Raw genomic sequence first — 24,581 nt, forward strand, 5'->3', positions numbered from 1 at the left:
CGGCTAAATGAAATCTTCACCTCCTTTTGGAAGCAGTTGAGGGCTCACATGCGGCCTACGGTGCACACACCACTGACTACAGATTGGCCACGCAATTCATTGTGAGGTGTCCAGTGGAGAGAAGCAGAAGCTCCCCCTAATATTGCACCCGTGAATGTCCAGCTCCGGCAAGGGGCCCTTTCGGGACTAAACTCGAGCCCCAGGGTGAGCAGCAACAAACCGGGGCCTGGGGCCCTGGGGATACCCAGGAGGAGACCCCATGTCACCATCACGGCAACCAAAAGACTTAAGCCTCAGAGGGCAAGATAAACCTGACCCGGCAGGTGACGCGAAGAGGCGCAAGATCCAGAGGGACGACCGCATCAGGTCGGCGGACATGGAGCTGTCCCAGCCCATGACAGGTGAACCCAGCTCAGCACACAGCTTGTGGGTCATCAAACTCACTGACAAATATACCTCCACGTGACTCAGGGGCTCCATGCTCCCCCGCATCTGGGAGACTGCACAAGCTGATCGGCATATTGCAAGCCTGGGAGATGACTATACAAGGCAGAGGCTGAAGCACAGGCATTGCGGGACTCTATGGAACTTGAAACCTCTGGTGGCTACCTCTGGTACCCCCATACTCACAGAGGGCAACATAGCTAACCGTTTACTACAAGACAGATGCTCATATGTTAACAACATAAAATTGCTTTCTATTTACATTTCTTTCTTATTTTATTTTATCATAATAGTCTTAGCGTGAGCGAACCAATGCACCAAGCAAAGTTTACCTACTCGTTGACCACATTTATTTTATATGTCTTACTATACTACCGTGCATGGCCCACAGAGCACTTACTGTTCATAACTCCTGTTCAGCGTGTTAAGTAGCGTTTAAATGTGCTCACAATAGATATAACCCGATAACTAACGTAACCATTCATTAATTACTATTTGATACTTTTCTTTGTTTAATTCCTTTGTCTCGTGATGCTTCCAGAGTGACCAAATGTAATTTAAGTTATTTTAGACGTACCTGACTAGCATGATGTACTCAACAAAAACAAAAAATGTTGTGCATGTCATATAAACGCCATACCATTGTCATAACATGTTTGAAACGGCATAGTTTGCTCCGCTATGGTGGTGATGCAAGCTTATTGTGTATATTCTCTGCGCAACAAAAATAAAGAATTTATAAAAAAAAAAAACAATAATGACACTGAATATATTGCAAGTTTGAACAGAAAATTTGTAATAAATAATGTCTTTGGATTAAACGTCTATAAATGTAAGGCTGTGGCCTTCAGTTGTGGGAGGGTTTACCTGGCCTGTAAAACGACTGGTAACCTTCCTACCTGGGCCGCCGCCAATCACTTGGCCCACCCTCCGCTCCCTTTATAACTTAATTAACACAGTGGACCCTCTTTATTTCAGACGTAACCGCCCGTCGGTTTCGGCACACCTTAACCGACTTATTCATCTATTTGGCTTTTTGTCCCTGTGAAGGAATAACCCCATCACTTTTTTTCGGCACAGTTAATTGGATTTACATTTGTTTATTGTGTTCATACCCACTTTGTTCGTTTACCAAACGAGGACCACCCCAGAACCTCATTAGAACATGGAACACTAAGTATCCAGTGCAAAAACCGCAAAGGAAATAATTAATAGAATACTCCACTGGGTGCAACCGAACGCACATGGTCAACAGAATGGATGGCGGCCATCTTGTCTCCTGAACGCAGTCAGTGGGACTTGGTCATCAAGCAGCTGGAACTGATTTCGGCCAGGCATTCCCACGAACGCCAGTGAAGATAGACTTGCTGCCCGTTCAAATTCCTAACCACCTATATGAACGGCATTTGGGAGTTATACACTATTGAACAAGGGGAGCATTCTACAATAAAATGATTCCTTATACCTTTTGTGGTTTTCGTGCAAAATCTGGTGAATGGAGACAGGTCCTTGTCCCAATTTCCCTGGAACTATTTTGGTCTTCGACCTTGTGGCAGACCGGTGAAAACTTCCCCGATGGCGATCAAAAACTACCAAACTGATCTGAGTGATTTTATGATATGATGGTCACTCAGATCAGGGCTATCAGGGGATGTGACTTTTGTGGGGGTTTCCATGGATGTTGGGGGTAGTTTTGGGGTGTTTAAAACTTTTTATACTTTTCTGTACCTGGAGATAATTGAGTTTGTACAGTCCCTGACTCAATTATCTTTCAGGCTCAGAGGAGGAATGTCATGCATGTATAAATTCTCTGACTGTGCTTTAATTAAACAGTCTACTCCCAGCATTAAGCCTCAGCTCATGTGTGGGGGGGAACAGCTATACTTGCTATACCTGCTATACTCTCTGGAGGAAAGGTCTATCCACTGAGAGCTGGATCCAGGACTTGGGTCCAGGGTGGAAAGAGACCGTGAGACCCCAGCCAAGCCATGTTAGCTAGGGGGCTGTAAGTGCTTATGGTGTCCCGGCAAAGTGCTTATGGTAGCTCAGAGATAACTAGGAAGTGGAGGTACCCAGGCGGGGTACCAGGCGGTCCGCCACCATCCCCAACCACAAATGGAGTAAATGTAACCCATTTGGAGCCAGGGTATTCAATCTATGCATCCAGTAACACTCTCTCTTCCTAAGAGCCAAATCCAAATCCCCTCCTCTTTGCCCAAGGATTACTCTCTCAATCCCTGCAAGTTTCAGGTTTGGGGGGGAAGAATTGTGGTAGGCCACGTGCCACCGGAGTGTCCCTGAGAGAGATGAGCGAGTTTACATGCTCCATTATGCGTTCCATTATTTCCCCTTTAAATATTTGTCTGCTCCTTAGAACTTTCTAATGTTTTTGCAATCTTCTCTTTGTATAGTTTAACCATCACGGGTGAGAACTTTCAGAATAAATGAAATTTGAGCTAATATTTGCTCTTGTGAGTAAATCTTTTTTGACAACAAATATGATCTAATATTATTATTTATGGACTAGTTTGTTACTTTCCTCTCTCGTTCTCTTCTCGTCGACTGCTATTCCATTGAGATCAACACTGCATTAGTATCAATTACTATAATTGCTAAGATTTGAACATTCACGGTGCTTTAGTTACACACAACACATTTTAATCCATAATTAAATCCATTGACATTGTGAGACGAGAGACCCCACAATTTTCTCTTAGATCTCCTTAAAGTGAGTCTATCCTGCAAAGCTGGCATAGCCGCGTAGATTCCATCTACGTATTGTGCTAGCCAAACTGCAACACTTTCATTTTAACCACACAATATTAGACCTACTTTAACGCACGTTTATTTTTATTACAGCTTAAAGATGTGTTCACTGCGTCTACAGTGCTTCTCTAGGAGACGAATCGCATTGAACACGGTGTACAAAAAACACGGACATTATTGGGGTCCTTACAGAAGATCAAAAGTTTTAGGGATTTAGAAATATAATTTTAAAAAAATATCTATGCGTGTTTTTTATTTCAACTGCATTTTTAACATAAACCTACTCTTTAAAGAGACCCTCCTGCCCAAATATAAATATATTATAAACACAAAGCGCGCTAAAGTGCATACAGTGTTTGGAGTGTTCCTCTAATCGCTGTCAGTATGTCATGAACAAACCTAAAAGTCCTCGCAGTGATTTCCCACAGTGTCGCTTGCTGGTCCTTCATCCAAATACAAGTGATAAAATGTACAAAATACGCCACTCGACGTTCTAAACTGGTTTTGTTCATTAAAACACCTAATCCAGATAAAAGAACAGGGAGCCGTGTACAGACTACGAGCATTGAATAAATCGTGTAAGCCTGCCATTGGTTTATCACACCTCCTGTTTCATTGGCTGGACTCAATAAAAAAAATGAGTGTACTACTTGGATCTCTGTAATCCAAGGTTTCAATAGGGCCCCTGTAACAACACACGTGTGCAAGGGGGGGCACCACAACCTGATGCTGGACAAAATGTACAGAAGAGAACAGTGGCACTCGCTTGAACATTATGAGGGCGTTGGGACCCACCAATTTGCCAAGAACCCCATAGGAGGGATATTCTATATAGTGGATTCTATTGGATTATCGTTTCTAAAGCATGATCTATTTTACATATTGTATCAGCTGGGTCTCAGCAGCGTCATTCTAAACTGTGCATGTTTGGGAGACTGCGGCCGTTAGCTTAACTAAAAGTTAACTATAAGTTATTGGTAATTAACTACCAATATAAATAATGGTAGTTAAAAAAATAGCAATAGCTATTTATATTTTTTGAAGTTAAAAAAATCAAACACCCATCCCATAAATGTCGGATCTCTAATAAATGTAACAGGATAAATGCACGTTTTTCTTGCTTTGTCAGGAATAATTAACAGAAGAAACTCTCCAGACATTACATATTCTGGTTGGTTTGCTAGGGTAATAATTGCTGGCTATCGATTGATATTATAGAACTCACACTTGCTGTATTTACAGAGAGATGGTTCGGTACATACAGAGCAGAATAATGTGTTTGAAAGCCCCCATTAGTGGTCACACTAAGTTTACCTGTAATAATGAATGCAGAGAGTGGATGAACATCGAGGAATATGCGGTAAACACTCAAACCAGCTTGTTAGGGAGTCGTGTGGTCATCAGATACTAATATTAAGAGACAATAGTGCCGTGTCAGCTATTTATATATAGTGTGTATTTCAGCATATTATTACGGAACACGTGGACATTATACGTGGTCTGTAATGGTCTATAAAAGGGGGTACACTAGGACAGTTGGTGGTTTATTAATGAGGACCATATCAAGTTTATATTGGGGGCTGGAAGATTTCAAGATTAGGAATATATTTATTAATTTATCGATTGATTAATTGATTTATATTAAAACTGAGGAGTATAAAATAGAAAGCCTGAGGACCACCATAAAACCGATTCCCACCTTATTGAACTGTGACTGCCAAATGGAGTGTATCAGCCCAGCCAGTTCTCAAATACTAGACAGCAACACTCTGGAGTGGATTAATCTGGAGAAGAGATTATAATGGGGGCTGGATGATTATATTGGGGATAGCAGATTATAGTGGGGGCCTAGGGATAACTGGAGATAAGATTTTATAATGGGAGGCAGGGGGATTATAACTGGGATAGGAGATTATAATGGGAAGTTAGGGTTTTTTACTGGGGATAAGAGGTTAAAAGGGGGTGTGGGTGTTTATAATGGAATAATAAATTATAATGGGGCATAGGGAATAATATCGTGGATAAAATGATATTATAGGGGCTGGGGATTATAACTGGAGATAAGAGATTATAATGGGGAGCTGGGGTTTTTAACTGGGGATAAGAGATTATAATGGGGGCTTCAGGATGATAACTGAATATAAGAGTTTAAAATGGGGGCTGGGGGTTATAACTTGGGATAATATATCATTATGGGGGCTAGGGGATTATAACTGAAGAAAAGAGTCTATAATTGGAGAAAGGTGGATTAAAATTGGGGATAGGATATTATAATGGGGGCTAGGGAGTTATAATTGGGATAGGAGGTTATAATGGGGAGCTGGGTGTATTAACTGGGTCTTATAGATTAAAAGATGGCATGGGCGATTTTAATGGAATAAGAGGGGCTGGGGAATAACATCAGGAATAATAGATTATTATAGGGTCTGGGGGTTTTAACTGGAGATAAGAGATGGTAATGGGAGGCTAGGGATTATAACTGGTAAACTGGGAATAAGAGATTATATTGGAACTGGGAGATTATATCTGTGGATAATAGATTAAAAGGGGGGCTGGGGGATTATAATTGAGGATAAGAAATTTGAATGGGTTACTGCAGGATTAGAGCTGGGGACAAGAGATTATTATTATTATTATTATTTTTGTTTAATATTCTTTATTATATTTTATCCTTATAATGCAAAAAAGATAGTGTTTACACATAATCACAAGACATAACAGGCTGGGGGATTATAACGGGTAAACTGGGAATTAGAGATTATATTGGAACTTGGGATAAGAGATTATAATGGGGGTTTAAGGATTAAAACTGGGGATAATACAGTCAGGTCCATAAATATTGGGACATCGATACAATTCTAATCTTTTTGGCTCTATACACCAGAACAAGATGTGCTTTAACTGCAGACTTTCAGCTTTAATTTGAGGGTATTTACATCCAAATCAGGTGAACGGTGAACGGAATTACAACAGTTTGTGTATGTGCCTCCCACTTTTCAAGGGACCAAAAGTAATGGGACAATTGGCTGCTCAGCTGTTTCATGGCCAGGTGTGTGTTATTCCCTCATTATCCCATTTACAAGGAGCAGATAAAGTGTCCAGAGTTCATTCCAAGTGTGCTATTTGCATTTGGAATCTGTTGCTGTCAACTCTCACTATGAGATCCAAAGAGCTGTCACTATCAGTGAAGCAAGCCATCATTAGGCTGAAAAAACAAAACAAACCCATCAGAGAGATAGCAAAAACATTAGGTGTGGCCAAATCAACTGTTTGGAACATCCTTAAAAAGAACGCACCGGTGAGTTCAGCAACACCAAAAAGACCCTGAAGACCACGGAAAACAACTGTTGTGGATGACCGAAGAATTATTTCCCTAGTGAAGAAAACACCCTTCACAACGGTTGGACAGATCAAGAACACTCTCCAGGAGGTAGGTGTATGTGTGTCAGAGTTCACAATCAAGAGAAGACTTCACCAGAGTTAATACAGAGGGTTCACCACAAGATGTAAACCATTGGTGAGCCTCAAAAACAGGAAGGCCAGATTAGAGTTTGCCAAACAACATCTAAAAAAGCCCTCACAGTTCTGGAACAACATCCTATGGACAGATGAGACCAAGATCAACTTGTATCAGAGGGATGGGAAGAGAAGAGTATGGAGAAGGAAAGGAACTGCTTGTGGAGTATGGATCATTATTTAATGTGTAGTTTGCAATATATATGTGTATTATATGGTGTGGCGCATACATATATATATATATATATATGTATATATATATATATTTAATACTAATGTACATTTGGTTGTATGAAATACTGACTGAATGACTATTGACTGAAATAGGCTTCTTAACTTAGCTTAGATTTGAAAAACGTTACACTTTCAATGACATTTCCACAAGGTTAAAATTAAATTAGAACAAACACATGTACTGTCAGTCAAATGTATACAAAACTCGTCGTAAGCTAATTACAGGCAAGAGCCTTCTAGAGAATATTCCAAAACACATGTGCTGTCAGTTAAATGTATACAAAAACACTTCGTAAGCTAATTACAAGCTCGAGCCATTTAGGGAATATCCCAAACTTAGATATGCAATACATTACATCATGTAACAAGTTAGAAAACCTTTTTGGGAAAATCACACAGGTGGGGGCTGCTTTATAGAGGACAAAATGCCTATTTAACTGAAGGAGAAAGGATAGGACGTTGTCATTCTTTAACATTCATTCATTCTTTAACATTCAGTCATTCAAACATTATTCCATTCTCACTTGCACGCAGAGCATCATACACAAGGACATATGCTGTAATACTTTGGTAAGATTAATTATTTACTGACTATTTTTGCATTCTGTTACATTCATCCAATACACTTTTATCTTATATTTATTTGAGTCATTGTTTCATTTATTACAATATTTTTACAGTGCCTTTTCGGGTCTTCAGACACTGAACTAATTTTAGTGATAAATCAAAAATATCATCTAGAATGGTTAAAGAAAACAGTATTTATAAGTAATTTGGAAACGGAAAGGTCTACTCCGTATATAGCTATAGATTGCATAAAGACACGCTAAGCTTAGAATGACCCGGAGTGACCTTTTGTCGGTAAAGGTCCACATCATACCTGAAGCGAGCCATAACTATCAAAATTGAAGTATCACCGAAACCGACACTGCTCATGATCCAAAGCATACCACCTCATCAGTGAAGCATGATGGTGGTAGTGTCATGGCGTGGGCATGTATGGCTGCCAATGGAACTGGTTCTCTTGTATTTATTGATGATGTGACTGCTGACAAAAGCAGCAGGATGAATTCTGAAGTGTTTCGGGCAATATTATCTGCTCATATTCAGCCAAATGCTTCAGAACTCATTGGACGGCGCTTCACAGTGCAGATGGACAATGACCCGAAGCATACTGCAAAAGCAACCAAAGAGTTTTTTAAGGGAAAGAAGTGGAATGTTATGCAATGGCCAACTCAATCACCTGACCTGAATCCGATTGAGCATGCATTTCACTTGATGAAGACAAAACTGAAGGGAAAATGCCCCAAGAACAAGCAGGAACTGAAGACAGTTGCAGTAGAGGCCTGGCAGAGCATCACCAGGGATGAAACCCAGCGTCTGGTGATGTCTATGCGTTCCAGACTTCAGGCTGCAATTGACTGCAAAGGATTTGCAACCATGTATTAAAAAGTGAAAGTTTGATTTATGACTGTCCCATTACTTTTGGTCCTTTAAAAAGTGGGAGGCACATATACAAACTGTTGTAATTCCTACACCGTTCACCTGATTTGGATGCAAATAACCTCAAATTAAAGCTGAAAGTCTGCAGTTAAAGCACATCTTGTTTGTTTCATTTCAAACCCATTGTGTTGGTGTATAGAGCCAAAACGATTAGAATTGTGTTGATGTCCCAATATTTATGGACCTGACTGTAGATAATAATTGGGGGTGGGTGGGAGGGGGGGGGGGTCAGGAGGATTATAATGGAATACGAGATTGTAATGGGGTTTAGGGAATAAAATCAGGGCTAAGAGATTAATATGGGGGATGGGGATTATGTTGAGATAATAGATTATAATGGGGTGAACTGGGAATAGGAGATTGTAATGGGGAGCTAGGGGTTTTAATTTGGAATAAGAGCTTAAAAGGGGGTTGGGCGATTATAATGGAATAGAGATTATAAAGGTGGCTGAGGAATTATAACTGGAGATTTTAATGGGGTGGTGAGGGATTATAACGGATTATAACGGAGGATAAGAGATTTTAATGGATTATTGCAGCATTATAGCTGGGGGAAAGGAATGACAATGGGGGCTTCAGGATTATAAATAAAGAGTTTATAATGGGGGGCTGGATGTTAAATCTCACTTGCCCTAACTCTGCAACCTCACTCTACAACTCCACTCTCTCCTCTCAACTCGACATCACTGCACCTCCTACATTTAAACGCAGCAAGTGTCCCCACACCAAGCTGACCCAATATCTCAAAAATGTTCCAAATCTGCTGAATGCTGTTTGAGAAAGTCTCACTCTGCACCCGACTTCCTCCACTATAAATTTAAGCTGCGCTTCTACACTCCGGCTCTTTCCTCTGCAAAAGTAAATGACTTCAATACCCTCATAAGCACACTATCCCACCAACCCAAATGCCTATTTCACACTATTTAGAGTGGCCTGTTATTGTGGCCAGCCAAAGGCACACGTGTGCAATAATCATGCTGTCTAATCAGCATCTTGATATGCCACACCTGTGCAATAATCATGCTGTCTAATCAGCATCATGATATGCCACACCTGTGCAATAATCATGCTGTCTAATCAGCATCTTGATATGCCACACCTGTGCAATAATCATGCTGTCTAATCAGCATCTTGATATGCCACACCTGTGCAATAATCATGCTGTCTAATCAGCATCTTGATATGCCACACCTGTGCAATAATCACGCTGTCTAATCAGCATCTTGATATGCCACACCTGTGAGGTGGATGGATTATCTCGGCAAAGCAGAAGTGCTCACTAACACAGATTTAGACAGATTTGTGAACAATATTTGAGAGAATTAGGCCTTTTGTGTACATAGAAAAATTCTTAGATCTTTGAGTTCAGCTCATGAAAAATGGGGGCAAAAAAAAAAGTGTTGCGTGTATAATTTTGTTCAGTGTATAATGAATTCGACGACAACGCTCATTTTCCTGTCCGCCCGCACCTCCCACGCCTCTGTCAGTCCCTGCATTGGCTTCCAGTTAGATATAGGGCTCAATTTAAAATTCTGGTGCTTGCTTACAAGTCCCTACATAATGCTGCTGCAACCTACCTATCCTCCCTAATACACAAGTATGTCCCGTCGAGGCCCCTGCGCTCTGCCGAAGACCTACATCTATCCTCTGTCCGTACTCCCACCTCTGATATAACAATAATAGATATAAAAAGGTCACCCAAACCACACAACATACAGTGCATAAAAGTTAATAAAATATTGGTGAGAGCACACTAAAAATGCATGGAATTACACACACACGCAAATTACCATAAATTAGATGAAACCTACAAAACAAGAACAATAGACCATACTGAAATCTGTATACAATAATATAAAACCAGATAAATGCAAATTGGTCCCACTCGCATGGTGCTGAGCCGTTTAAAGTGGGCTCAGACTTTCAGCGCCTTGGGATATATATAGTTGTTGAGATCAGGTACTGAAATATTCAACTGGATACTTAATCTCCCCATTAGATTGCTAGGAAGCAAGAAACGGTTGGTAAAACGTAGTCAGAAAAAAACTTTTATTCTATATATAGAAAAAATATAAGCAACCTCACTAACGCGTTTCGACATGAAAGTCTTTCTCAAAGTGTTTCACAATGTCTCCAGATTGATGTCTGGTTTAAATCTTCCAAAAAGGCGTGTTTTCTCACTCCACCTGTAAACTACGTATCCGTGTATTTGTCCCACATCTGGAGTCTGATACTCTCCTCCAAGACTTCTCCAGGGCTGCACCTCTTCTGTGGAACTCCCTTCCCTTCTCCATAAGTCTTTCACCCAGTCTCCACTCCTTCAAAAAATCTTTGAAAACTCACTTCTTTAGGAAAGCATATCAATTAAACTGTTAGCGGGTTTTCACTCCCCCATGACTGTCAAAAAGAAGTTGTTAGTGAATACTTTTCTAGCAACCTATTTCATTACCCCTACTTATACCCTTTGTGTCACTATACCCCACTCCCATGTAAGCACATTGAGCAGGGCCCTCAACCCTTCTCTTATTGTACATCAATTTTTCTGGTTACAATTACGTGTCAGTTAGTCCACCCATTGTACAGGGCTACGGAATTTGCTGGCGCTATATAAATAATAAAATAATAATAATATTAATAATAACTGGGAATAATAGATTATAATGTGGGTCTGGAAGATTATAACTGGGATTATAATAGGGTTTTAGATAATAATATCATGGATAAGAGTTTATTACGAGGGTAATGGGATATTGTAATGGGGCTGAGGGGTAATAACTGGGCATATGAGATTATAATGGAGGCTAGGGGATTATAACTGGGGATAAGAAAAGATAATGTGTTCTTGGAGGCGGTCAGACGGGACGGGGGTTCGCATAGGTACGGAGGAACATAGGGTAGTGGCCTACGCCGATGATATGTTGTTCTTCTTGGAACAACCCCGGGTCTCAGTGCCTAACCTGCTAAAGGCCTTCGATGGCTTCCGTCAAGTTTCAAATCTGAAGCTGAACCTCGACAAGTCGGAAGCAATGCCGATAATGAGGAACGGGGAAGAGGCCCAGAGACTCAGTGCCCAATTCACCTTTTCGTGGTGCACGGGGAAGATAAGGTACCTCGGTACCTGGCTGCTGAATGACCTATCACAAACTTACCAACTGAACTTCCTACCCCTCCTCAGGAAAATACAATCGGACCTCCAACGCTGGACGGCTTACTACATCACCTGGTTCGGACGTATTAATGCGATCAAGATGAACGTGTTACCACGGTTGCTGTATCTCTTTGCCACCCTACCAATCTCAATCCCACAATCATTCTTCAAATCACTAGACAAAGCTGTACGCGGGTTCGTTTGGAACCATAGACCATCACGCGTCCGCAGGTTAACAATGGAGAGACCCAAACTAGCCGGGGGCCTAGGGTTGCCATCGGCATCCACGTACTACAGAGCCACGCATCTACACAGGATCACGGACTGGCATGCAAACGCGAGCCCGAAACGTTGGGTTGCCATGGAACTACAGCAAACGGGGGGTAAGGTCCCCTCGAGACTATGTCTGGGGGGCACCGCGTTTGCAGAGCTACGTACAGACAACCCCATGATAGATGCGACGCTCAATATCTGGTGCAAAGTCCGCTACACCCATCAGTTAACAACATTGCCGAGCCCGCTGACCCCAATTGCATGCAACCCGAATCTGGCTGGGGGACTCCATCCAGCGGCGCTGAAGAACTTCCAACAGACGGATTGGCTGTATCTGGATCAGTGGTGCTCGAGGGGAAAGCTCCGGCCATTACCCGACCTGATGGGAGATACACAACCTACTCAGTTAGACAAATTCCGTTACCACCAGGTGCAATCGTATGTCACTAGCCTAGCCGGCAGAGACCACCTTCATAGGCAACTAACGGACTTTGAAAGGATATGCACGAAGAGGAGACACATGGACCACGGGGTATCGCGACTGTACGAATCTCTGAGAAGGGTCCTAGACACCTATCCGCTGGGATACAAGAGCAAATGGGAAAGGGAAACAGGCACACAACTCTCGGACCAAGAATGGGACAAGATAGTCCGCCTAACCCACAAATGCTCGATCAGCTTGAAGATTCAAGAGACCGGATATAAATTGCTATCACTATGGTATCGAACACCCTCATACACTTCGGCGGAGCCGGTGCGGGTGACTGCTGGAGGTGTGGCACGGCCCTGGGAACGAGCCTACACATATGGTGGTCTTGCCCACGCATAGTGACGTACTGGCAACTGATAAACACAAAAATTAGAGAAATTACTGGAGACGCCATCCCCTTACAACCTATGACGATGCTTTTACACCACACACCCACACCCACGCAGAAATATAAACACTCCCTCACCATTCATCTGTTAAACGCTGCAAAGGCGTTGATTCCCCTGCATTGGAAACTCACGTCCACACCCTCCTTCAGACAATGGGTAGACAAGGTGGAGAGCATTTTTGATATGGAGATACTGACAGCCTCCCTGCAGGGACGCTCGGACAAGTGCGCACTACAGTGGTACCCCTGGAGGCTTTTTGTCTCCAGGGGGATCGCGTAAAATTTCCGGGACAGGCATAATGCTTAGAGTAGCCGCTGGAGCTGCGTAAGACTAGTCGAAACACCCCCCGTACAGACGGGACAAGGGAACTGCAAAGAGTGAGGAGACCTCACCCGGGCTCTTGACCCCCCGACCTTACTTGCTCCCACCCTGCCCCCCCCCACTTTCCTCGTACCCAGCCTTTACCCGACGACCTCTCTACATCACAGGGCACCTGGGGAAACTGGCCCTAAACTGACAAGACATTACTCAGACAGACAGGTAACGCCAAGTACTAGTATGGACTAGAGCCGAAACCTGACCACAAGATACGAGACCGAATAACGCCAAACAGGCAGACCTACACAACTGATACAGAAGTAAGCACACACGTAGACACAAGAGCCAAAAGTCGCCTAGACACAAACCCACGGACAAATCCTGACCCTTTGACACAGTTGGTAGCCCTGACAAGGCACCCCACCAAGGAAGGAATAACAAGAGGCGACGAACACCCTCTTCCCCTCCCTGTAAAGACGTATATGACTAAATCCTACACCACAGACCACTGAAACTAGTACCTCACGCGGTACCCACGCAGGTACTGAGCATTACTGACCCAATATGACAAAGGCATCAGGGTACTATGGGGATGCCCCCGATGTAGGGATACAGGAATTACGTTGCCAGTAGTAGGGGGGAGGTGAACGTGTACCACCAATTACAGAGGCACGCTGACGCGACCAGGCAAGCCCGGGTGGAGGCAGTCACGTGACTAAGTAAAAGAAAACCTAGCTAACTCTGGCACCATGGGAAATGTACCTTAATGATGACTCAAGACCAGGTTAGACGTTTCATTGTTAGCAAATGTCATGCACAAATCTATGTTTGACTTATGAGCTATGTATTATTATTGATACCTGTGAAAATTTTCAATAAAATACGATTGACACAAAAGAAAAGATAATGTGGTGCTGGGGGTTATAACGGGAGATAAGAGATTATAATTCTAGTGCTGGGGGATTATAACTGGGGATAAAAGAGTATAATAGGGGCTGGGCTATTATAATGAGAGATATGATATTATAATGGGGAGCTGGGGGAAAATAACTGGGGATAAGAGATTATAATGTGGGGCTGAAGGGATTATGAGCTATTATTATGGGGCTGAGGAGTAATTGTGACGGACCACCAGGCACCCAGACTGGGTACGTCCACCAATCACTGCTTCCTAGTGCTCACGAGTACTCCAAGCACCTCACCAGACACTATCAGCACTGTAGACATTTAGCTGACACAGCTTGGCTGGGAACTCGCTGCCCTCCACCTACCCTGGACCCAAGTCAGGGATCCAGCTTCCAGTGGGTAGACCTCTCCTACTCCAGAGATTATCGCAGGATAGCTCTTACAAGACCTAGTGATATAGCTGTTATAGCTGTTCCCTACAAGCATGAGATGAGGTTCTGTGTTGAGGGTTGTGACGAACTGAACCTTGCCACGTGTTCTTGGAGGGGCCTGCTGGCCAGTCTCTTACCAAAAGACTATGGGCCCTTTAAAAATCTATGTGAACAGACTTAGTTCGAGGGATTTTATATTTGGTTCAGGAACTGAACAGCCGCACGAACCGAAGACAACCCTGGGCTTGTTAAGCCTAATTGCTGGAAATTGCAGTGTTCTAAGTGTTCGTCTGGGTGGACGCATTACAACCACGAGGTGGCGGCCATCTTGTTCACATGAACGCAGGCAGTGGTGTTTGGTCGTCGAGTTCATGGAACTATCATCGGACACTGAAACTTCTGAACATCGCTGGACTTCCATGATCACCTGGGTTCGTTTTTATAGCAATTAGGAAGACACTGTTCGGTGGAAACATTCCCACGAACAAGGTGAAAAAGCATCAGGGTAAGAACATTGACTATGTTCGGTAGTTTGTTCGTTTTTAAACTACCGAACTAGACCGACCGCAAGCCCTGATTCTCTGGAACTGTTTTGGGCATGGGACCATGTGTGCGGTCGGTCAAATTATGACTTCCAGGAAATTCCTGAACCCCTGAACTGATCTGGGTGAGTTTTGGATATGCTGGTCACTCAGGTCAGGGCTATTAGGGAATGTAACTTTTGTGGGGATTTTGTGAGTTTTATGGTATTTTGAGGTTTTTGTAAAAATGTGCATTTTCCTGGAGATAATTGAGTTTAATACAGTGCTTGACTCAATTATCTCCCAGGCATAGGGGAGGGCTTGACCTATTTTGTATGCGAGTGTCCTGGACCCGAGAGCCAATGTAATCGTGTATATGTTTTTACTGCAGTCTACTGTCAGGTCCGGGGGGGAGTGCCTTGCATGGGGACCTGCATATAAGGCCAGATGTAGTTGCCATTAAACAGATTTGTTTTACCCTTCATGAAGTCTAGGCTTATGTTTGGGGGATTGGAGAGCTATATTCACTCTTAGGATTGATATAATCACTATACTCCCTTGGAATACAACACTTGCTCTTGTAAGAGCAGCCTGCTTTGCTCTCTGGACTAGGAGAGGTCTACCCACTGGAAGCTGGCTCCCAGTCTTGGGTCCAGGGTGGGTGGAAGACAGCGTGGCGGTTTGTGGGGTTTAAGGTGGTTATGGTCCAGGAGACTTATGGTAATCAAGGCTTACTAGGAAGCAGCGATTGACGGAGGTACTCGGTCGGGGTGCCAGGCGGTCTGCCACAAGGGTGAAGTAGAACTGTTTAATGGCAGCCACAACTGGCCTTATATGCAAGTGCCCATGTAAGGGGTTTTCCATAACATATTCCAGGGGCATTGCCCACTGGACCTGAGAGGGGACTGTGTCAAGGTACACACTGTAATAACATTGGCTCTCAGGTCCAGGACACTCCCACACAAAACAGGATTATCCCTCCCCTGTGCCTGAGAGATAATTGAGTCAGGAACTGCACAATTATCTCACAGAAAACATATATTTTACAATAACCTGAAAATACCCCCAAAACACATGGAAACCCCACAAAAGTCATATCCCTTATCTGGGGGACCAACATATCCAAAAATCACCCAGATCGGTTCAAGGGTTCGGGATTTCCATGGAAGTCATAATTTGACCGACCTCACACAAGGCTCCTGCCCAAAACAGTTCCAGAGAATCAGGGCTTGCGGTCGGTTTAGTTCGGTAGTTTAAAAACCGAACAAACTGCCGTACATAGTCAATAGTCTTACCATGGAGCTTGTTCCCCTCATCCAGACAAATTATTCCACCGAACAGTACCCTTCTAGGTTGTGTAGAACCAAACGTAGGTGATGATGGAAATCCAGCGGTGTTTGGGAGTTTCTGTGTCCGATTTTTGTTCCAGGAACTCGACGACCAAACACTGCTGTGTTTCACTCAGATCGGTAGTTTTTGATCGCCATCGCGGGGAAGTTTTGACTGGCCTGGACGAGGTCGAAGCCCAAAATAGTTCCAGGGAAATTGTGACAAAGGCCTGTCTCCGTTCATGGGATTTTGTACAAAAACCACAGAAGTTATAAGAAATCTTTTTATTGTAGAATGCGCCCCTTGTTCGGTAGTTTATAACTCTCGAAAGCCATTTGTGTAGGTGGTTAGGAACTTGAACAGGCAGCAAGTCTATCTTCACCGGCTTTCGCGGGAATTCCTGGCCGGAATCAGTTTGAGGCACTCGACGACCAAGTCCCGCTGCCTGCGTTCGGGAGACAAGATGGCTGCCATCCATTCTCTCGACCACGTGCGTTTGGTTGCACTAAATGTTGGTCACCCAGTGGAGTATTCTATGAATTGTTTCCTTTGCGGTTTTCATACTGGATATTTAGTGTTCCATGTTCTAATGAGGTTCTGGGGTGGTCCTCGTTCAGGAACCGAACAAAGTGGGTACGAACAAAAAAAAAAATGTAAATCCAACAAACTGTGCCGAAAACAAGTGGTGGGGTTATTCCTTCACATATTAGATTCTATGTACTAAATCAAGAGAGATATTACTCTCACTGTTACCTGGGATTTATAGATTATATATACTAAGGTGAGAGATATTACACCCTCTGATTCCTGGGATCTATAGATTTAGATTTAAAAAACAGCTAGTGTAAATGCCCCTCTCCATTGCAAGATATTCTTTCTTAACCAGAAGATATGGACGAGAATTAAACGTACATTAACAGACACCGGCTTTGTACATTGCTCTGTGAATGTTGGAGAGATATCCATGTATACAGCTGTTTGACTGGCATGGGGGACTTGCAGACTCACCCACCTTCTATTTTCCATTCTATCAGCCTCTGTCCAGCCTGCTAGAATCTAATTAACCATTTCAATGCCAAGTTTAGGACCAAGCGCTTTACCCTCCTTCTAGCCGTTTAAATGTCCCCGTATAGATACCTTTCCTAGGAGACATTTACTAGGAGGGATCTGTGACCCAAGTGGACCCCCGACACAAGCACGTGTAGAACATTGTAGTTTCAACATATGTAGCTTGTATGTTTACGGTAATATGATCTCAGCCTTTACACATCCTACACACGAGTCCTCGTCCCTGTGAAATCACTCAATGAAATGCAGAAACATGAATACCATTGACAGTCTGCTAAAAATAGGCTTTTGTTCCCCCTAAGAATAATTTTTCCAGATTATTTGTCATTATGTGATAGAATGCGATTTCCTCAGATAGACCCCGCTAAGCCCCGGGGACCCCTGTAACATGGCCCAGTATGTATCGCAGGTATGATCCTATCATTGCGCACGTTACGTTCCCTCTAACCTTCAGGGGATACACACATGTGTAAAGTGTTATGTCTGCACAGCTGTTACCAGCACTGAATTACATCTGATCCACTTTCCACCCTGCGAGAGAGAGAGAGAGAGAGAGAGAGAAACAACCCCCCCTCCAAACCTCACCCCCCTTCCCTCCCCTCTACATCTCAAGGGGATCAGTGCAGAAGGCACCACAATTCCCCACACAGAGGGGAGAGAGAGAGGCAGGCTGTACGCTGAACATATCCGGCCAGCTGCAGGAATCCAAGGCATTTTCTGAGCGAGCATTCTCTGCATCCTGTCCCCTGCTCAGCCAGTGTTCATGGTCTATTCCTGGTACCCTATTTAATTCCCTCTACTGCTGCATCATAGCTTGCTCGGTTCTAGTCCGGCTTCTGTCCTAATAGGGGAGGACCCCCTTTTCCCCGCTTCCAGTATCCGCCAGCCTGCTTGGAATTATCTCCAGCCTTTGTTTTCATTTTATTTTATTTTTTCAATTCATTCTGTGTCTCCCGTTAGGAGAGTCAGGACGGTCTTGGTGTGTCTCTCCATCCCTCCACCCTCCTTACAATCTCCCTCCCTGGTTTGGAAGAAGAACATCTATTCAGGAAGGATAATATTTGGGGAGAATTGAGCCCTGAACATCATGCATCTGGTACTGACCCTGCTCCTGTCCCTGGCTGCCTTCACCGTGGCCAACATCCACATCCACGACCGTAAGTACAACGGCTATTATTCCGTATCATTATCACGGCAACGCAGCTTGCCAACATTGTATCCATTCCCAGAGAGGATAGGGGGGCTTGCTAACCCCTTCATGACTGTGATGATATGTCATGACATATCTAATGTTAATTGTTTAACTGCACTGTTATACATTAAATAGCAATACCGTCTCTGTCATGACATAATGAGATCTGCCTGTCCCCTGATCGTAAAGGAGTTCGATTAACCCTTTATGGTCCAGCGTACATTATGTGTAAAGAGTTCGCAGCTGATGATGTTTGAATAGGTCTTTGCCAGAGTCTACAAATAAGGAAACCCCCATAATTAGTCTCCCTGGGGTCTTGGGCATTGAGGGTTAGAAGGCATTGCACCTGATAAATTAACCTGTGATGTGCCAGGTGGCGTGTGACATAAGATGGTGTCGGAGATTTCTAGCTGTGTATCTCATTTGGCTAGGGAGGCATGTTTTGGTTTTGTCTATTAAAAGGAGGAGGTGATGGAGGGGGTAGGTAGAGGACTTTAATGTATATAAACACACCCTCTTCTGGTTCAAAGCACATACTACTCCCTATGTATTGAGATTCTGCCACTGGAGAGGCACTGCCTCCTGTATACACCCTGAACCAGCAGCGATGCTCGTAATGTGTTCAATGAGTTAAAGCGCCAACATAGGTAGGGGCGCAGTACAAAGCTGCATCCACATTATCAGTATTATCATCAGTATCTAAGAGCTGTATACAGAAATCCCTTGGCCCAGGAGCTTGCAGCCCGTTAAAAACAAATAGCGTGCTCATATCTTCGTGCTTCTCAGAATATTAACCCCTTCAGCCTCACATTTTCACAATGTGTCTGAAGCCATCTTTTTCTTTATTTTTTTTAAATTCTCCTCTGTTTTATATTCTCTGTTCTATTCCATGTTATTGTTGTCTCTTGTATATATATATATGTTTATCTAATTACGGTAACCACGTTTAACTCTTCTTTTGCTGTTTGAATTTGGCAGGGATTTTCCAAATGTATTATTTTTCGTTATATTATTCCCATTTGCTTTTGAATGGGAACCAATTTAAATGCTAACAGATGCCAGCAGAATGTGCAGGGCATGGGGTCAGAGGCTGGACATTGCACAATACCTAACTAAACAAAATCTCACAAAAACAAACTATTTGCAAGGCTCGCTGCTGGGATGCTGCCATGATAATTAGTCATGCCAAGTCCCTTGTAATGTACATTTGTGTTTGTGCAGGATGGTATTCCTAACACAGAATTCCTTCGCCGAGACTCTACGACATCCTTCGTTAACATATTCTGGGATTCGAGTCTTGCTATCGCTGTATCACCCATTGTGTTAGGTGTCAGACTGTGGCACGCAGAGAGTTAAATGCAAACGCTGATGCCAGCGGAAATGCCAGCTTTGTTTGCAAACTAAATATTTGGGGATTAAAATACTAATTAAGATTTGAAGATGAAGATATAATCGTTGAGCTTTTCATAGCCGGTGAATTACAAGGGCTCTGTATATGATATAATGTACTTTGACTTACCTCTTGTCAGGAAGGGGTTAAATATTTAGCGTTGTAGATCTGGCTACGAGTAAGAATTATAGGGTTAAATGTAAGGGGACTTAGAATTGTGCTGTCTCTTTAATAGATTCGGAAACATTGAAATAAAAGGCAACTTTATATCAGGTGTACAGATAGGATGTGCAGAGGAGACAGCGCGGTGTACCAGAGGGGATATTCACTAAGCAGTGCATTCTGGGAAATTGCTTAATTGCAAGATTTTGAAAAAAAAAAAAAAAAGCTAAGGTGGATTCAGAGTGGAGGCGGAGAAATGTACAGAATCTGATATTCAATCATCAATTCACCTGACGGCAGTCTGTAGGTGAACAAGATTGTCTTCAGACTGGGAGCCAGGCTATTTCAGCTGCCGAGGGCTTGATGGGAGTTTCATTCCACATTAATTACAGCGTAGATCCTGTCCATTACAGTTTCCAATGTTTGGATTGTCAGCTCTTGGGGATAATAAAACACACAAATATCTGAATTAACCCTGTACACTGCACAAAATGTGATTTAACAGATATTACGGTACTTGGTTTAATGCCATGGTGAGAATCAGACGTGGCGTCATATTGCTGAGAAATATCAATATTAACGGTGAACGCAAAGGACAAATTCAGAATGTCCTGCAGGGCAGGAAAGAGTTAAACAGCAAAGACACACTCTCTCTCTCTCTCTCTCTCTCTCTCTCACTGGTGGCATTTCTGAACCGATCCATAAACTGTGTCTAGTCAGGTGTACTGGGTGTATAAAGGGGTTATTCACTAACTGTAGTAAATTGAAAACCGAATTGCAACATTTCAGTGAAAATTGCAGCGTTCCTGCCCATGTTTTACTGCCTGTTTGTAAATTCACCACAATGACCTGTTTAGTGCCTGATCGACTTTAAGAAGAGAAAGGGGTAGAAATGATCATGTTCAGTGTGTCGCTTTAAGACAATATTACACCGCTCACGCAGGCAGCTGGGAATCGTGCTGTCATAAAGGGTCAGACATTTCGCCATTTTATTATACTCCATTTCTGTGCACCCCCCCATGCTGTCATAGAGTAAGCATGGTGTGTGGGGTGTCTAGTGTTGGGATACACACAGAATACATTCATTTCTGGAAACATTCCATTCTGGGACAGAGGTGGGCATGGAGAGAGCCGATGGACACAGGGTGGGTTTGTCTGTCAAAAAGGATGGGGCCGCCCAGGAAAGCGGCTGACTAGGTTTCGTGGCAGCCTGCCCCCCCTGCAGTCGAGTGTAGGGTTTGGGGGAATGGTTCTAGAATCCTCTGCCAGAAGATTTAAAAACACAGGAAAGCTCCCCGGGACCAGTATCTGCAGATACAAATCCCCAGAATGAGTGAATGTCCCGGCAAACACAGGACTATTTGCACCTATGTTGGGGTTCAGCGCAAGGTGTCTAGTGGTGGGATTCACACAGTATGGATATGGTACGAGGTGTCTAGTGGTGGGATTCACACAGAATGGATATGGTACGAGGTGTCTAGTGGTGGGATTCACACAGTATGGATATGGTACGAGGTGTCTAGTGGTGGGATTCACACAGTATGGATATGGTACGAGGTGTCTAGTGGTGGGATTCACACAGTATGGATATGGTACGAGGTGTCTAGTGGTGGGATTCACACAGTATGATATGGTACGAGGTGTCTAGTGGTGGGATTCACACAGTATGGATATGGTGCAAGGTGTCTAGTGGTGGGATTCACACAGTATGGATATGGTACGAGGTGCCTAGTGGTGGGATTCACACAGTATGGATATGGTGCAAGGTGTCTAGTGGTGAGATTCACACAGTATGGATATGGTGCAAGGTGTCTAGTGGTGGGATTCACACAGTATGGATATGGTATGAGGTGTCTAGTGGTGGGATTCACACAGTATGGATATGGTGTGAGGTGTCTAGTGGTGGGATTCACACTGTATGGATATGGTATGAGGTGTCTAGTGGTGGGATTCACACAGTATGGATATGGTGCAAGGTGTCTAGTGGTGGGATTCACACAGTATGGATATGGTATGAGGTGTCTAGTGGTGGGATTCACACAGTATGGATATGGTGTGAGGTGTCTAGTGGTGGGATTCACACAGTATGGATATGGTACGAGGTGTCTAGTGGTGGGATTCACACAGTATGGATATGGTACAAGGTGTCTAGTGGTGGGATTCACACAGTACGAGGTGTCTAGTGGTAGGATTCACACATTATGGATATGGTGGGAGGTGTCTAGTGGTGGGATTCACACAGTATGGATATAGTACGAGGTGTCTAGTGGTGGGATTCACACAGTATGGATATGGTGTGAGGTGTCTAGTGGTGGGATTCACACAGTATGGATATGGTGCAAGGTGTCTAGTGGTGGGATTCACACAGTATGGATATGGTGTGAGGTGTCTAGTGGTGGGATTCACACAGTATGGATATGGTACGAGGTGTCTAGTGGTGGGATTCACACAGTATGGATATGGTACGAGGTGTCTAGTGGTGGGATTCACACAGTATGGATATGGTGTGAGGTGTCTAGTGGTGGGATTCACACAGTACGAGGTGTCTAGTGGTGGGATTCACACAGTATGGATATGGTACGAGGTGTCTAGTGGTGGGATTCACACAGTATGGATATGGTACGAGGCGTCTAGTGGTGGGATTCACACAGTATGGATATGGTGTGAGGTGTCTAGTGGTGGGATTCACACAGTACAAGGTGTCTAGTGGTGGGATTCACACTGTATGGATATGGTACGAAGTGTCTAGTGGTGGGATTCACACAGTATGGATATGGTACGAGGTGTCTAGTGGTGGGATTCACACAGTATAGATATGGTGCAAGGTGTCTAGTGGTTGGATTCACACAGTATGGATATGGTATGAGGTGTCTTGTGGTGGGATTCACACAGTATGGATATGGTGCATGGATTCTAGTGGTGGGATTCACACAGTATGGACATGGTGTGAGGTGTCTAGTGGTGGGATTCACACAGTATGAATATGGTATGAGGTGTCTAGTGGTGGGATTCACACAGTATATATATGGTGTGAGGTGTCTAGTGGTGGGATTCACACAGTATGGACATGGTGTGAGGTGTCTAGTGGTTGGATTCACACAGTATGGATATGGTATGAGGTGTCTAGTGGTGGGATTCACACAGTATAGATATGGTGCAAGGTGTCTAGTGGTGGGATTCACACCGTATGGATATGGTATGAGGTGTCTAGTGGTGGGATTCACACATTATGGATATGGTACGAGGTGTCTAGTGGTGGGATTCACACAGTATGGATATGGTACGAGGTGTCTAGTGGTGGGATTCACACAGTATAGATATGGTGCAAGGTGTCTAGTGGTGGGATTCACACAGTATGGATATGGTATGAGGTGTCTAGTGGTGGGATTCACACAGTATGGATATGGTGCAAGGTGTCTAGTGGTGGGATTCACACAGTATGGACATGGTGTGAGGTGTCTAGTGGTGGGATTCACACAGTATGGATATGGTATGAGGTGTCTAGGGGTGGGATTCACACAGTATAGATATGGTGCAAGGTGTCTAGTGGTGGGATTCACACAGTATGGATATGGTATGAGGTGTCTAGTGGTGGGATTCACACAGTATGGATATGGTACGAGGTGTCTAGTGGTGGGATTCACACAGTATGGATATGGTACGAGGTGTCTAGTGGTGGGATTCACACAGTATGGATATGGTGCAAGGTGTCTAGTGGTGGAATTCACACAGTATGGATATGGTATGAGGTGTCTAGTGGTGGGATTCACACAGGATGTTTATTGTGTGAGGTGTCTAGTGGTGGGATTCACATAGTATGGATATGGTACAAGGTGTCTAGTGGTGGGATTCACACAGTATGGATATGGTATGAGGTGTCTAGTGGTGGGATTCACACAGTATGGATATGGTACGAGGTGTCTAGTGGTGGGATTCACACAGTATGGATATGGTACGAGGTGTCTAGTGGTGGGATTCACACAGTATGGATATGGTGCAAGGTGTCTAGTGGTGGAATTCACACAGTATGGATATGGTATGAGGTGTCTAGTGGTGGGATTCACGCAGGATGTTTATTGTGTGAGGTGTCTAGTGGTGGGATTCACATAGTATAGATATGGTGCAAGGTGTCTAGTGGTGGGATTCACACAGTATGGATATGGTACAATGTGTCTAGTGGTGGGATTCACACAGTGCGAAGTGTCTAGTGGTGGGATTCACACAGTATAGATATGGTGCAAGGTGTCTAGTGGTGGAATTCACACAGTATGGATATGGTATGAGGTGTCTAGTGGTGGGATTCACACAGGATGTTTATTGTGTGAGGTGTCTAGTGGTGGGATTCACATAGTATGGATATGGTACAAGGTGTCTAGTGGTGGGATTCACACAGTACGAGGTGTCTAGTGGTGGGATTCACACAGTATGGAAATGGTATGAGGTGTCTAGTGGTGGGATTCACACAGACTGTTTATAGTGTGAGGTGTCTAGTGGTGGGATT

At 43.7% G+C, this 24,581-nt stretch overlaps 1 protein-coding gene across 2 annotated transcripts in view; it reads left to right on the plus strand.

Moving 5' to 3' along the window:
• The first annotated feature begins 17,939 nt into the window (after nucleotides 1–17,939).
• The window catches only part of CADM3 (cell adhesion molecule 3), a 248,977-nt gene continuing 242,335 nt past the window's right edge, over nucleotides 17,940–24,581 (plus strand). Inside the window, exon 1 of one of the 2 annotated variants that reach the window (XM_063440088.1) lies at nucleotides 17,940–18,493. In XM_063440088.1, coding sequence (XP_063296158.1) covers nucleotides 18,424–18,493 — 70 coding nt within the window. In that variant the 5' untranslated portion in view covers nucleotides 17,940–18,423. The remainder of the gene's footprint in view (nucleotides 18,494–24,581) is intronic. The other variant, XM_063440089.1, reaches the window with a different exon arrangement.

This window comes from Pelobates fuscus, chromosome 13, assembly GCF_036172605.1.
Source record: "Pelobates fuscus isolate aPelFus1 chromosome 13, aPelFus1.pri, whole genome shotgun sequence".
Taxonomy (NCBI): Eukaryota; Metazoa; Chordata; class Amphibia; order Anura; family Pelobatidae; genus Pelobates; species Pelobates fuscus.